Genomic DNA, 13,729 nt, shown 5'->3' with positions numbered 1-13,729 from the left:
AGTTGGAAGTCTTCTCTCTCTCCCACCCCCGGAAGACAGAAGGAGAACGCAGCACTGTTAATAGATTTTTTCCCAACTTAAATGCATTAATGGCCGTGTTGTGGCCATTGGTTCTTGTAATGAGAGTGTCTTGACGGTGGTTGAACAGCTCCAGCGCACAGCACCCTTCTTGGAGGAATGTGCTGAGTTCCGCCTCTGCAGTGCGCTGTTGGAGAAGCTGTTGCGCTTGGTCATTGTGCCGCTCATTTGCATGCGTCCTGTGCAGCCCTCCCCATCCGATCCCAAAGCCACACCACACTAATTACCCTCAGAAAGGGAGGCGTTGCCATGGCAACTGAACACTTTTTAAAGCACCAGGAATAGTGTTCATTATTGTTTGCGGTCATTAGATGTGCAGAGAAAAGGTCATACTGGCAGTCGCTTTTCCATCTGAATCTTAGCTTCCGTCTGAAATCCGTCTGCAATGCCAGTAAAATGGTGAGTGATCGATGATCTCTTTGGGGCAGAGTTGCTTGATTCTCAACTTTATTTTATCATCTTGGGGGATGGATGCAGTTAAATACTGACGCGGGAAAGAAACTTGTGCAACGGACGAAAGGCTCTGGGGTCCTCTACTATGGTTTCTGGTTTTGCAGAGGGTGACTTGGCGAATTGCTGTATGATAAATAAAGACGTGCCATTCATTAAGTTGGGATCCGAATCCTCTTTCCTTGCTCCAGCAGCCTCACCGTCAAGCATTGCGATCCGGAATCCCTTTCCAGGCAATGGGTGGCCGGGGGTGGGGGGGGAAGTCGTTCCAGGGATCAGAAGAGCCCAGCTTCCTGTGTTTGTATTGATGTGTGTGATTGTATGAAATGCAGTTTGGAAAGGGTTTTATAGAAAATGAAGCAGAAAAATCCATGCAGTACTGTTAGGAAAAAAAGATTATTCGAATAGAGTGTATTCAAATAACTCCAAGATGTTCTAAACACTTGTGTCCTCGTCCTGATTATGCAAAGTCTTTACTCTTCCATCATTCACTTGAAAAGTTTTTATTACTGCTTGTAGACTTTTTCATCAGGGAGCACCCAGGAGTAACGAAGAATAGTTGTCATGGAGAAAGTTCAGTGCGTATGATTTGACACACCAGAGTGTCATCTCAGCATTATCCCGCATTGTGGTGTTTGAGAGTACTTACATAAATCTGTGGTTTTGTTTTTATACGAGGATGAATGTTAGATTTTAATAGTTGATGCACATGGTCACTCTCCTTTATGACGAGAAGTCCATCTCTTCTCTCACCTGAACACTCATGAAAGCCCATTACCCACTTTAAAGGGGTGGTGGGGAGACCTGGGAACAGCAGACAGACTTCCTGAAAGTGAATAACAGCATCATTGGGATGGGTTGGTTATTAAACTCTCAGAAGCATGCAGGGGAAATCATTGGCTGCCTGTCGTGGACTTTGGTGACTGCAGTTCTCATGCTGAACTTCAGGACTTGTGAATATGCCATGGTTATAGAATTGTTATCTTTTTTCCTGCAGAAGTAATAAAATGTTACACATGCTTTCAAATTTCTTGCTTTCGTATGCATTCATTGCCCAATATTTTAAAATAGTCTTACTTTGCTGGATTTAAGTGTTATTTGAACAGCAATTTAACTATTGCTTTTTAGGCTGTAATTTTCTGACATTTATTGGTCTGTGTTCCCCCCTCCTCCCAAAAACCACAGTGAATAATACAAATAAGGGTAAATGTAAGGAAAAAATTATGAAATGCTTCCTCCCAGCTCAGAATAGTTGGAATATTTAAATAATTTTGTCTGCTGGTTTTGTCTTTCATGTGTCAAATATCTGCCAGAAAGTCAGGAGACAATCTCACAGAGAGTATTTCATCAAAATTATTTTAAAAGAAGTTGGAATAAAGAGAGTTTTCCTATCAATGCAGCAACTCTTAGCAGTCTTTAAGGGAATTAAGCCCATGTTTTGTGTTAGTGGCATTTGATTAGACAGTAGGATTCGATTACCTTCTGGGAATACAAATCAAGGCACTTTATGTTTCCCAAGGCTCACAGCTATTCAGAGATTCTGTGGCCCTTCCTATATTGTGTCCTTACTTTAAATAGTAATGGATTGCTAAATGGAAATGAAAGGGGAGGGGGTGGTTGATTGGATTAGGAACTGGGTAATGCTCTAAATGTGGGTCTTACTTCTGTAATTGTCCCTTTGGGCACTGTGTGCTGAAGAAGAATTAGCATCTTTTCTTTTTTCCTGTCATTTTGGCAGTAGCCTAACATACAGCCGGGATTTTTTTCTACCTCCTGTCTTCAAGCTAGCAAAAGCTTCACCTTCTAAAAGGCTAGTAAACATGGTGGGCAACCCTGTTTGGAGGAGAAACAGTGGTTGCCCATTCTAAGGGCCAGTTGTCACCTTGCGTTTTATATTCGTGTGCCTGAGCAACCCAACATGACGTTCTCTGTCATGCCCAAAGGGTACCATGTGTCACATTTGGCAAATTTCCTTTTGAAATATTTGGAAGCAGAGTCCAGATGTTTCCCACTCACATCCCTTGAGCATTTTGAAGGGGCATACATCAAACGTCCCACGTTTAAGCCCTCAATAGCAAAAACAAAGTGTGCTGTCGAGTTGGAACCTACTCATGGTGACCCCATGAAGTTCCACCTCATGGGGTTTTCAAGGCAACAGTTTGGCAGAAGTGGCTTGTGCAAGCCTTCCTCTGTGTAACAACCCAGGTCTTTCTTGGTGGTGACCATGGTTGACCATGGTTGACCATGGTTGACCCTGCTTAGCAGAGCCAAGCTCTGAGGAGAGAGGGCTAGTCTTAGCTATTATACAAGAGTATAGCTATTTGTACCCAAAGCCCCTGAAATATTTGTTAAAGATCAACACATCTGGAGTAATGTGCTTCGGAATTGTCCGTGCCTGCTTCGACTGGCTCACATCTCATGCTTCCAAAGCCGCCTTTGTCGGCTAATTATCGAGTTAAGAAGAAATGCTTCATAAGCAGGCTCTCTATTTTGTTTCCTTCAGATGCCAGACCAGTTTGAGCAGAATGTGGTGCTGAACCAGCTGCGTTACTCCGGCATGCTTGAGACAGTGCGGATCCGGAAGGCTGGTTTCCCAGTACGAAGGCCATTCCTGGATTTTCATAAAAGGTGAGCCTGTATCTGCTGAGAAGAAGTAATTTTAGGTAGTGCATCCATGATCCAGTTGGAATGATTCGAAGACAGGAAATTATTCATCTAGGGGTTTGGTTTGGTTTCTTCCGCAGATACAAAGTCCTGATGAGAAATGTGACTCTCCCAGAAGATTTGAAAGAGAAGTGTGCCACCCTCCTTCATCTCTATGACAGTACAGGCACTGAATGGCAGCTTGGAAAATCGAAGGTACGATAAATGTGCACCAATAATGGGAAACTAGAGAAGCGGTTAGAGCAACTTCTGTCCAAGAGCCTGTTGCGTGTTAACGCAAGTGAGAGCTAGGCTTTGCCAGGCATTAATCTCTGTTCCTAATTTTCACACTTCAGTTCTTTGACAGCCGTAATTTATATCAACAAAGAAGTACTTCATTTATGTACTGTCAGCCCAGTGAGGACACGCTAAGTATTCTGGTTACAAATTGACTATATTTCGGGGAGGGAGGACGAAGACAAAGTAAAAAAAATGTAATTCCAATGGGGCACATTGTGTTTTCTCTTTGGGAAAAATGTACATGCCACCTCTCCAGAAGCCTCCAGTTAGCAGAGATGTAGCAAAAAATAATTGATTCCTCTGGTCTGACCTTCATAGAGATCCGATCAAATTATTTCTTCATACTGGGCAAACTGTGTGGTGGCAGCACGTGGCCATTCCACGGCAATGCCCTGAACTCTCTTTGGGCCGGTCGTGCAGGGAAACAACCTCTGAGTTTGGGGAGAGGACGGAGACTGGAAGACCCTTCTCTGATGGCGTTTGTTAGTTTTGTTAGCCACCCAATCCAAGTGACTACAGCAGAGTCCAGCACAGTTTAAAATAGTGCTGTTTATTATACAGTGAATCAAAGTGCTTCGCCAGTATCTTTCTCCATACACCCCACACCTTTGTACAGGTATCACACGGTTATATACAATACTGACCCAGTCTATCAGCCAATCCACTGATAGCTGCCCAGCTCCCAGGTAAAACCTGTTCTGTCCAGTTTTCCTGCAGAGTCATGATGAGCTGGCATTAATCATCACTTTGTCATGTGATCTCAGCTGTCAACTAGCTGTCTCCTAGATCACCACAATCTGCTTACTTTCTAGTCTAAAATGCCAACATTCTCGGGGAGTAGAGGCATAACGTTTGAAATTTATAAAGCGGATGTGATCTTTTCTGGAATAGAGTTGTTTGTGTGAATGCCTCCTGTCCTTGGATTCCCAAATCGAAAATATCTATTTTACATTCTTAGACTGTTTTTTCTGTAATAAATCCACAGATTACATCTTCAGCCTTCCTGCTGCCCTAGTCCTCTTGCAAACTGTTACATACTGGGCTGAGGAAGTGTGAATAATTTCACTGTATTATTGGGCAGATGTTCCTATATGTCCTGAGTTGGTAAACTGGGCCCCAAATATGCCTGTGACCACCCACTGGAATAAGAGAGGTGATTCTGCCTTGAGTGTTTAATGAGTACCTAATTCTAGTGGACTTTGATCTGAAGAACCAGGTTTGATTCCCCACTCCTCCACATGAGCTGCGGAGGCTAATCTGGTGAACTGGGTTGGTTTCCCCACTCAGAAGAAGTGTGGAAGCCTGCTGGGTTCTCTTAGAGCTCTCTCAGCCCCACTTACCTCACAGGGTGTCTGTTGTGGGGAGGAGAAGGGAAGGTGATTGTAAGCCAGTTTGATTCTTCCTTAAGTGGTAGAGAAAGTCAGCATATAAAAACCAACTCTTCTTCTTCCTCCTCTTCTTCCTCTTCTTCTTCTGCTTCTGTGACTCAGCCCCCAAGTCTTTAACGAATACCTGAGTATACACCATCAATCTCATACGTGCACCACTTTTACAAGGTGTTTGTGCTCCAGATGGAACCATTTTATGAAGAATGTTATTCAAGCTGTTAAGAAGAAGAGTTGGTTTTTATATGCCGACTTTCTCTACCACTTAAGGCAGAACCAAACCGGCTTACAATCACCTTCCCTTCTCCTCCCCACAACAGACACCCTGTGAGGTAGGTGAGGCTGAGAGAGCGTAACTAGTCCAAGGTCACCCAGCTGGCTTTTTGTGTAGGAGTGGGGAAACGAATCCAGTTCACCAGATTAGCCTCACAAGATTAGCCTCCACCGCTCAAGTGGAGGAGAGGGGAATCAAACCCGGTTCTCCAGATCAGACTCCACTGCTCCAAACTACTGCTGTTAACCACTACACCACGCTGGCTGACAAGGTGTATGGGTTTGCTCCAGCTTAACGTAAGACGAAACGACTGTTGGCCCAGACATTATGGTCAACCTTTCTTATCAGTGTAGGCTGCTAATAAACAAGGGCAAAGACGTAGGTGTTGACAGGAATGACATTGTCTCATCCCAACTGACTCCCTGCTCCGCCCAAGTACCATGCCAGGGCTTAGAGAGAATGCTTCGACAAAGTTGAGCAGTACAAGTCCTGAATTTAAATTTACTCTATGTGAGCAGGGCAAATTACCCTGATACTAAAAGAGATCAAGTCCACCTTGATGGTTGTGTTAAATTATTTTTGTTTTGTATGTCTAGAACTGCCTAACCCAATTTTCTTCCAGAGAATCAAAGCGACACAATAAACAATGTGTCATATAGCAGATAAAAGGTTAACAAGAAGCCCCGTCGCTTATGACTTACCCCCTTGTTTTGCAGGTGTTTCTTCAGGAGTCTTTGGAACACAAGCTGGAAAAGCAGCGAGAGATTGAGGTTGCCAAGGCAGCCATGGTCATCCGAGCTCACGTCTTGGGCTATATGGCACGGTGCGTTAACTGCAAGCCACTGTCTACTCAGTCAGAGCGGCTCGCTGTCTTCCTCTGTACCGTCATCTGTGACTAATGACGTGTCTGAGGCACACCTCAGACTGGAAACTCAGAGAACCTCAGATGACTTTGAATGGCCTGCGGGGAGACCTCACAAGTTGGGTCTCTACAGGACGGCATATCCCCTACCGCTGTGACATGGGACTGGTGGTATTCTTCAGCACCACAGCCCTCACACTACCAGGAACATCACAGTACAGGGATAAAAGGGTTCTGTTTTAGGCACATCGACTGGCTGTACATGTTACGGAGGTGGTGGTGGAGGAAAGCAGTCCTGGGAAACCATTTTTCCTTTCCTTTATTATTAAGTTCCTAATACCAAAGATCTTGAGCATGAAGATTACATAAAAGATAAAAACAACATTAAAACAAGATAACATCTTTAAAAGACTTAAAACATAATAATATTACAAATATAAACAATTAAATAGATAATACCTCCAGTTGGCACATGACAATAAATACATAGACCCATCCAATTCGTATATAATCAGCAAGTAAAGAAATGACTATTCGCAACACATCTAGTTCTTTCTGGGTCAGAGTCTGCTAGCAATAGTGATACCACCCATGGCTTAACAGGAAGCCAATATCTAGATAAAATAGGAGCAGTCCAGATACCCGTGGGTGCCATCCATTGATCACAGAATAGAAGCAGGTGATCTGTCGTCTCATTTGCCCCTGATACACAACCACAGAAGCGATCTGAGACTAGAATCTTATCAAATCTTATCAAATCAAAACCATCTCTTGGTTCTGCTGTTGGCAGGACATTTAATCTGGAGAGCGTAAAAGCGCATCTGCGGCTAGGAACTGTGGGGAACTTCAAATATAAAGGGAAGGTAATTGGGGAGGGCATTTTTGAGTATCCCCTCTGTGGCAATGGGAGTGGTGGGGCCCTTAGTTGCCCCCTCTGTCCGTCTTTGGTTGTGATCTGCGAGCCACTTACTTGGGTGGAATCCCAGTTTGTTTTATTTGTACCAGCATAGGTTGGTGGTTAGGAGCGGTGGACTCTAATCTGGAGAACTGGGTTTGATTCCCCACTCCTCCACATGAGCAGTGGGGTCTGCTCTGGTGAACTAGATTTGTTTCCCCACTCCTCTGCATGAAGCCAGCTGGGTGACCTTGGGTCAGTCATACTCTCTCAGCCCCACCTACCACACAGGGTAACTGTTGTGGGGAGGGGAAGGGAAGGCGATTGTAAGCCGGTTTGATTCTTCCTTAAGTGGTAGAGAATGTTGGCATATAAAAACCAACTCTTTTTCTTCTTCAAGAAACTGCTTTTAGTGAGTTGTGGCCGTGCTACAGGCTGAGCTATTTCATTTGATTTTTTCCCCCTCCAGGTACAAAAACAACAACAATGGGATTATTTGACTGAATTATGATGTTTGGTTTGCTTACCTAACAGTGTGCATTGTGCACCAGGGTAGCTCCCATCTGTTTATTCTTCCCTTCCATCCCCCAAGAAGTCAATAGAGGGCTGCTCAATAGCTGTTTGTGTAATGAGGTCATTTCTTTTCATGTGCATATTAGTCCTCCCTATATATCTGGAACGATAGGTCACTTTACAACAGCAGAAGAAAAACAAAGTCTTACGGACAAAAGCTATCCTTCTGTGTGCTGCTTTCTTCCTTGGTGTTCGGGTGTACATCAAACAACCCTGGGGGATTGCAAATAGATGCTGAGGCAGTGGTATAGAAAATGTGTTTACCTAGTCAGGTTGGAGCCATTCCTCTTGCAAAGAGTCTGTCCCTCTTCCTCGGGGAGCACTCGCATGAAGCACAACGAAAGGATTTTTATGGGAGCCAACTTGATATTGCTTTCAGCAGCTCCTCCTTATCGCCTGGGAATGTTTGCTCTATGCCAGTAGCATTGATGCTTCCATGAGCTGGTGCCTCACACCTTCTCCGCACGGACGCATCTTCGTCTTGTTTCAGGAAGCACTACAGAAAGGTCCTTTATCACATCGTCGTCATACAGAAGAACTACAGAGCTTCCCACTGCAGGAGGAGATACCTACTGCTAAAGAAGGCGGCAGTCACCTTCCAGAAACAGCTGCGGGGCCAGATTGCCCGGCGTGTTTACAAACGGCTGCTGGCGGAGAAACGGCGGCAAGAGGAGGAGGAAGAAAGGAGGAGGAAAGAGGAGGAAGAAAGGTACAGAACATCATGGTGTTCAAAGTTCTTTCTGGACCGGTCAGGCCTCGTGCAAAATAACTGCAGCAATGTTTGCGATTTTTACAAGGTGATATTCAAAAGATGCCTAACAATGTCTGTGTCCACATTCCTTTGCTAATATTTCTTATTACGTTTTTTAGAAAGCGACGAGAGCAGGAAGCGGAACGTCTTGCTCAGCAGGTAAATGAAGGAATCAGTTTTTGTTTTCTGCCATTTGTACTTGTGGTGGCAGGCTGGTGTAGTGGTTAAGAGCGGGGGTTTGGAGCGATGGACTCTAATCTGGAGAACCGGGTTTGATTCCCCCCCTCCTCCATATGAATGGCAGATGCTAATCTGGTGAACCAGGTTGGTTTCCCCACTCCTACACATAAAGCCAGGTGGGTGACCTTGGGCTAGCTAGTCACACTCTCTCAGCCCCAACTACCTCACAGGTTGTCTGTTGTGGGGCGGAGAAGGGATGGTGACTGTAAACTGGGTTGATTCTTCCTTAAGTGGTGGAGAAAGTCGGCATATAGAAATCAACTCTTCTTTTTTGAATCACTCTTGTTGTGTACAACATTTAGAGTACCATCCGAAGAAGCGTAACACTGTTCTAAGGGTGAAACGACACGTGACATATAGTACGTAATCCCCCTGGGGATTTGTAGCAGGAGCTCAATTCAGATTGGGACTATGGCACAGGGTTGAAGGGGCTCCTGCCCCCCATGCCATTTTCCCACCCTGAAATGGCTCAGGTACGCTATTTGCCCCATTAGGGGCTGCAGGCAAATAACACCCCTGGGCCATTCGGGGCTAGGAAAATGGTATGCCTGGGGGGGGGGGCAGGAGCCTCTCCACCCCATGCTAAGACCCCAATCTGAAGTGGGCCTCTGGAGTGCTTCTGAATTGTGGAACGCACAGCTGGTGTCCTGTTGCCAGTCCCCATGCCGAACGTTTGCTATGTGTAATGTGTAGTTTGGCCTGAAGACCACTGAAGTCATTGAGTTTTCTTAGAAGAGTGTTACTCGGCTCAGGATGGCATTGTTGGTGTGGGAAACTGGTGGGGGCGAGGCAGGGGGTAACATAGCATTAATTGTGAAAACTGGCAAAATAACTTAATACAGTAGTTTGTATCTGAACTTATTCCATCATGTTTGACAGTTTATGGCAAGACATGAAGGGTAGAAGAAGTAATGATAAGGATTTTGCTGCAAATGGCAGCCATGTGCTAATTTTTCCTTGCCCTTAAGAACATAAGAAAAGCCCCACTGGCTCAGACCCAGGCCCATCAAGTCCAGCAGTCTGTTCACACAGAGGCCAACCAGGTGCCTCTAGGAAGCCCACAAAGAAAACGACTGCAGCAGCATTATCCTGCCTGTCTTCCACACCTCATATAACAGGCATGCCCTTGTTTTCCCCCACCTCCAACCAAAAATAGTATCACGTGCTCTGTGTCCTGATGTCACTGTGCAGTGCAATTCACTGCCTCCATTAGCAGCATTCAACATCATGGACTGGGTGGGGAGAAATGTGTAAAGATGTCAGGACATGGAGCGGGTTATACTGCGACTCCCATTTTCAGTGGCAGCCCTGTGTTTCTTAGAATGCAATTCCATCCTTGGTCTTGGTTTCTTTTGAGCTTTTTGTTGATAGGCAGTTCAGCGTGATAGCATTTTGACTGTGCCCTATAAAGAAGGGGTGCTCTTCGAAGTGAACAGTATGGAAACATTGTAGTTCAGCAGTGGCTTGAATAAAGCAACTTGTAGAGAGCCAGCGTGGTGTAGTGGTTAGGAGCGGTGGACTCTAATCTCGAGAACCGGGTTCAATTCCCCACTCCTCCCCATAAGTGGCGGACGCTAATCTGGTGAACTGGGTTGGTTTCCTCACTCCTACACATGAAGCCAGCTGGGTGACCTTGGGCCAGTCACAGTTTTCTATGACCTCTCTCAGCCCCACCTACCTCACAAGTTGTCTGTTGTGGGGAGAGGAAAGGAAGGTGGTTGTAAGCCAATTCCATTCTCCTTACAAGGTCCAGAAAATCAGCATGTAAAAACCAACTCTTCTTCTTCTCAAATGTAGGCTGAAGAAGAGAGGAGGTGGCAGGAGCTGGCAGCGCTTGAGAAAGCCCGGAAGGAAGAAGCCCTGAAGCAAGAACTGGAGAAGCAAAGAGAGAACAAGCAAGTAGAAGAGATCCTGCGCCTAGAAAAAGAGATCGAAGACCTGCAGCGCATGAAGGAGCAGCAGGAGCTGTCCTTGACAGAAGCCTCGTTGCAGAGGCTGCAGCAGCTCAGGGATGAGGAGCTGAAGCGCCTGGAGGATGAGGCCTGCCGAGCGGCACAGGAGTTTTTGGAGTCCCTGAACTTTGACGAAATTGATGAATGTGTCCGAAACATTGAGAGGACCCTTTCTGTTGGTGGTGGTTTCTGCCCGGAGCTGCACGACTTGACCGGGAATGCAGGTATCGACAAACCCAGTTTTAACTTTAGCCAGCCATACCCTGAGGAGGAGGTCGACGAGGGCTTTGAAGCGGATGACGACACTTTCAAGGATTCCCCGAACCCGAGCGAGCATGGCCGCTCTGATCAAAGGACCAGCGGGATCAGGACAAGCGATGACTCTTCCGAAGAGGATCCATACATGAACGACACGGTCGTGCCGGCGAGCCCCGCCACTGGCAACAGCACCCTTATTGCTTCTAGTCATGACTCCCTCAGTCTTCACAACTCCTCAAGTGGAGAATCCACCTACTGCATGCCGGAAAACGTCCCCTGTAGACCGCAGAATCCCACAGACCTGATTTCTCCCGATGGGGATTATGATTACGATCAAGATGACTATGAAGATGGGGCCATCACTTCTGGAAGCAGCATAACCTTTTCTAATTCTCACAGTAGCCAGTGGTCCCCTGACTACCGCTGTTCCGTGGGGACATACAACAGTTCCGGAGCGTACAGATTCAGCTCAGAAGGAGCCCAGTCTTCTGTGAGTATTCTTTTCTGCAAGAATAAGAGTTATTATCGGTTGAGAAGTAAAATAATCACACTTAGTACAGCTGGTCTCCTAGCTGAGGACTGCGCTTGTCCAAGTAAGATTGCCTTTGGTAAACAGATGAAGAAAAAATGGGAAAATAGAAACTCAACCCAAAAGTTAGAGGAAACCAAAGGGGTTGAGCTAAACACTACTGTAGCAAAAAATACATTTATTTTATTATATATTGTGCACAATTGTATTTAAACACACAGGGCCTAAAATAAGGCTTCCTAAAAAGCACAGAAATGTTTACAAATATTACCAACACATATACAGTTGATGTTAATACATACAATGAGCAAAATAAGACCAGATGTGTTTCAGCCCTTTAGTGGTCATACATGTATAATGTTACAAACACATCCTGACATTTACACAGACGTAATACAAGGTAAAAAAATATAAAAGCTTTTTGGAAGGAGAAAAAAGAGGAGTGAAAAATCCTATTAGAATTACCTTAATCAATAATATGACCCAAAAATAAAAAAGAAATGGGAGACATGGGCAAGAAAGGAGAGAGTTTGAAACCCAAATCAACCCGTCTACCAAAAATCCTAGGATACTAGCCTTTCAGGAGCTAGTAGAGGAATTGAAATTATTGGAGCAAAAGATATACCAGTTTGGTACAAATTGAATAAATTAGATAGCCAGGCATTGAAGCAGCTCTGCCAAAAAGGAGAAATTATCTTTAAACCAGCTGACAAAGGAGGGGCTATAGTAACCCTTTTGGTAAACAGATCCAAGTAAGTAGGTACAATTTAAAGAACAATGTTTGCACCTGTTCATTTTGTCTTTGCCTTTCATATCTTGTGTTTTTGGTTGTCGCCTTCTCTTAATTTGGTTCTTTAGCAGCTGAGCCCAAGGGTTCCCGTTGTATAAATGTGAAGGTAGTCCTTTCGGGCGGTAACTGGAAACCTTGTATAAAAGGTAAAGGTAGCCCCTGTGCAAGCACCAGGTCATTACTGACCCATGGGGTAATGTTACATCCCAACGTTTACTAGAAGGAGAAGAAGGAGGAGGTGGAGGTGGAGGTGGTGGTTTTTATATGCCAGCTTTCTCTGCCACTTAAGGGAGAATCAAACCGGCTTACCATCACCTTCCCTTCCCCTCCTCACAACAGACACCCTGTGAGGTAGGTGGGGCTGAGAGAGCTCTGAGAGTTCTGTGACTAGCCCAAGGTCACCCAGCTGGCTTCCTGTGTACGAGTGGGGAAACAAATCCAGTTCACCAGATTAGCGTATGCCGCTCATGTGGAGGAGTGGGGAATCAAACCTGGTTCTCCAGATCAGAGTCCACATCTCTTAACCACTACACCACGCTGGCTCGCATGCTGGCTCTTACTAGGCAGACTATGTTTATGGGGTGGTTTGCCATTGCCTTCCACAGTCATGTACACTTTGCCCCCAGCAAGTTGGGAGAGCCAACATGTGGTGGTTAAGAGTGGTGGTTTGTTATGGTGGACTCTGATCTGTTGAACCAGGTTTGATTCCCCACTCCTCCACATGAGTGGCAGAGGATAATCTGGTGAGCCGGGTTGGTTTTCCCCCTCCTACACACAAAGTCAGCTGGATGACCTTGGACTAGTCACAGCTCTTAGAGCTCTCTCAGCCTCACCTACCTCACAGGGTGTCTGTTGTAGGGAGGGAAAGGGAAGGCGATTGTAAGCTGGTTTGATTCTTCCTTAACTGGTAGAGAAAGTCGCCATATAAAAACCAAGTCTTCTTCTTCTCCTCCTTCTCCTCATTTTACTGACCTTGGAAGATCTTATACCTGTCTATTAATGTTGGTTTTACACAAGATACCTTGTGCATCTGTGCATTACATTTTTGTGTGTGTCCTAGACCCCTGTTTTACCTTGAAGGGAAGTCAATCCATTTACCAAATGCAAAATGTTGCTGTAGGAATGTTCGGGGGTGGGGGGGAATCTGTGTGTGGTACTAACAGGGAACCTGTTCAGACATCATCCCTGACTCTTCTGAATGCTCCTGGAAAGAGATTGAGCTCCGGTTTACATGCTCTCTCCTTTCGTGGAATAGAGAAGTGAAGAATCCAAGAGGACGATGCAGTATTAAATTAAGATCTGGAGGAGGTCAGATATACTCACAGTGCTTCGGATTATGCTTTATGCCAACCGTTAATTTTCCACATTATGTTGGTTGATCTTCCAGTTTGAAGACAGTGAGGAAGATTTTGACTCCAGGTTTGATACAGACGACGAACTTTCTTATCGGCGGGATTCTGTCTATAGCTGCGTCAGCCTGCCCTATTTCCACAGCTTTTTGTACATGAAAGGTAAGGAACGCTCCGGGGTAAGAGAGTCAAAAGCAGGCGGGCTATTTTTTTCGGGTGTCGGTGCTTTGCCAATGTTTTGTGAATTGATGGACACTAAGCTGATGATATGATATCTGTTCAGTTTATGTACAGTCATTTGACCAGCAAGTATCAGTACAAAATTACAATTTTAAAACCCCAACTGAGGTTATGTATCTTACTGGCTTCATAACAGAACTTTGCCACTGAATAAGAGATA

At 45.2% G+C, this 13,729-nt stretch overlaps 1 protein-coding gene across 1 annotated transcript in view; it reads left to right on the top strand.

Annotated features, from left to right (window-relative positions):
- Nucleotides 1-13,729, top strand: part of MYO10 (myosin X) — a 125,164-nt gene that overhangs the window by 73,506 nt on the left and 37,929 nt on the right. Inside the window, exons 18-24 of the mRNA XM_056854149.1 lie at nucleotides 3,032-3,156; nucleotides 3,273-3,387; nucleotides 5,847-5,953; nucleotides 7,951-8,169; nucleotides 8,331-8,370; nucleotides 10,249-11,151; nucleotides 13,368-13,491. Coding sequence (XP_056710127.1) covers nucleotides 3,032-3,156; nucleotides 3,273-3,387; nucleotides 5,847-5,953; nucleotides 7,951-8,169; nucleotides 8,331-8,370; nucleotides 10,249-11,151; nucleotides 13,368-13,491 — 1,633 coding nt within the window. The remainder of the gene's footprint in view (nucleotides 1-3,031; nucleotides 3,157-3,272; nucleotides 3,388-5,846; nucleotides 5,954-7,950; nucleotides 8,170-8,330; nucleotides 8,371-10,248; nucleotides 11,152-13,367; nucleotides 13,492-13,729) is intronic.

Source organism: Euleptes europaea, chromosome 8 (assembly GCF_029931775.1).
Source record: "Euleptes europaea isolate rEulEur1 chromosome 8, rEulEur1.hap1, whole genome shotgun sequence".
Taxonomy (NCBI): Eukaryota; Metazoa; Chordata; class Lepidosauria; order Squamata; family Sphaerodactylidae; genus Euleptes; species Euleptes europaea.
Note: the sequence above shows the minus strand (reverse complement) of the source record. Positions and strands in the feature narration are given on the sequence as shown.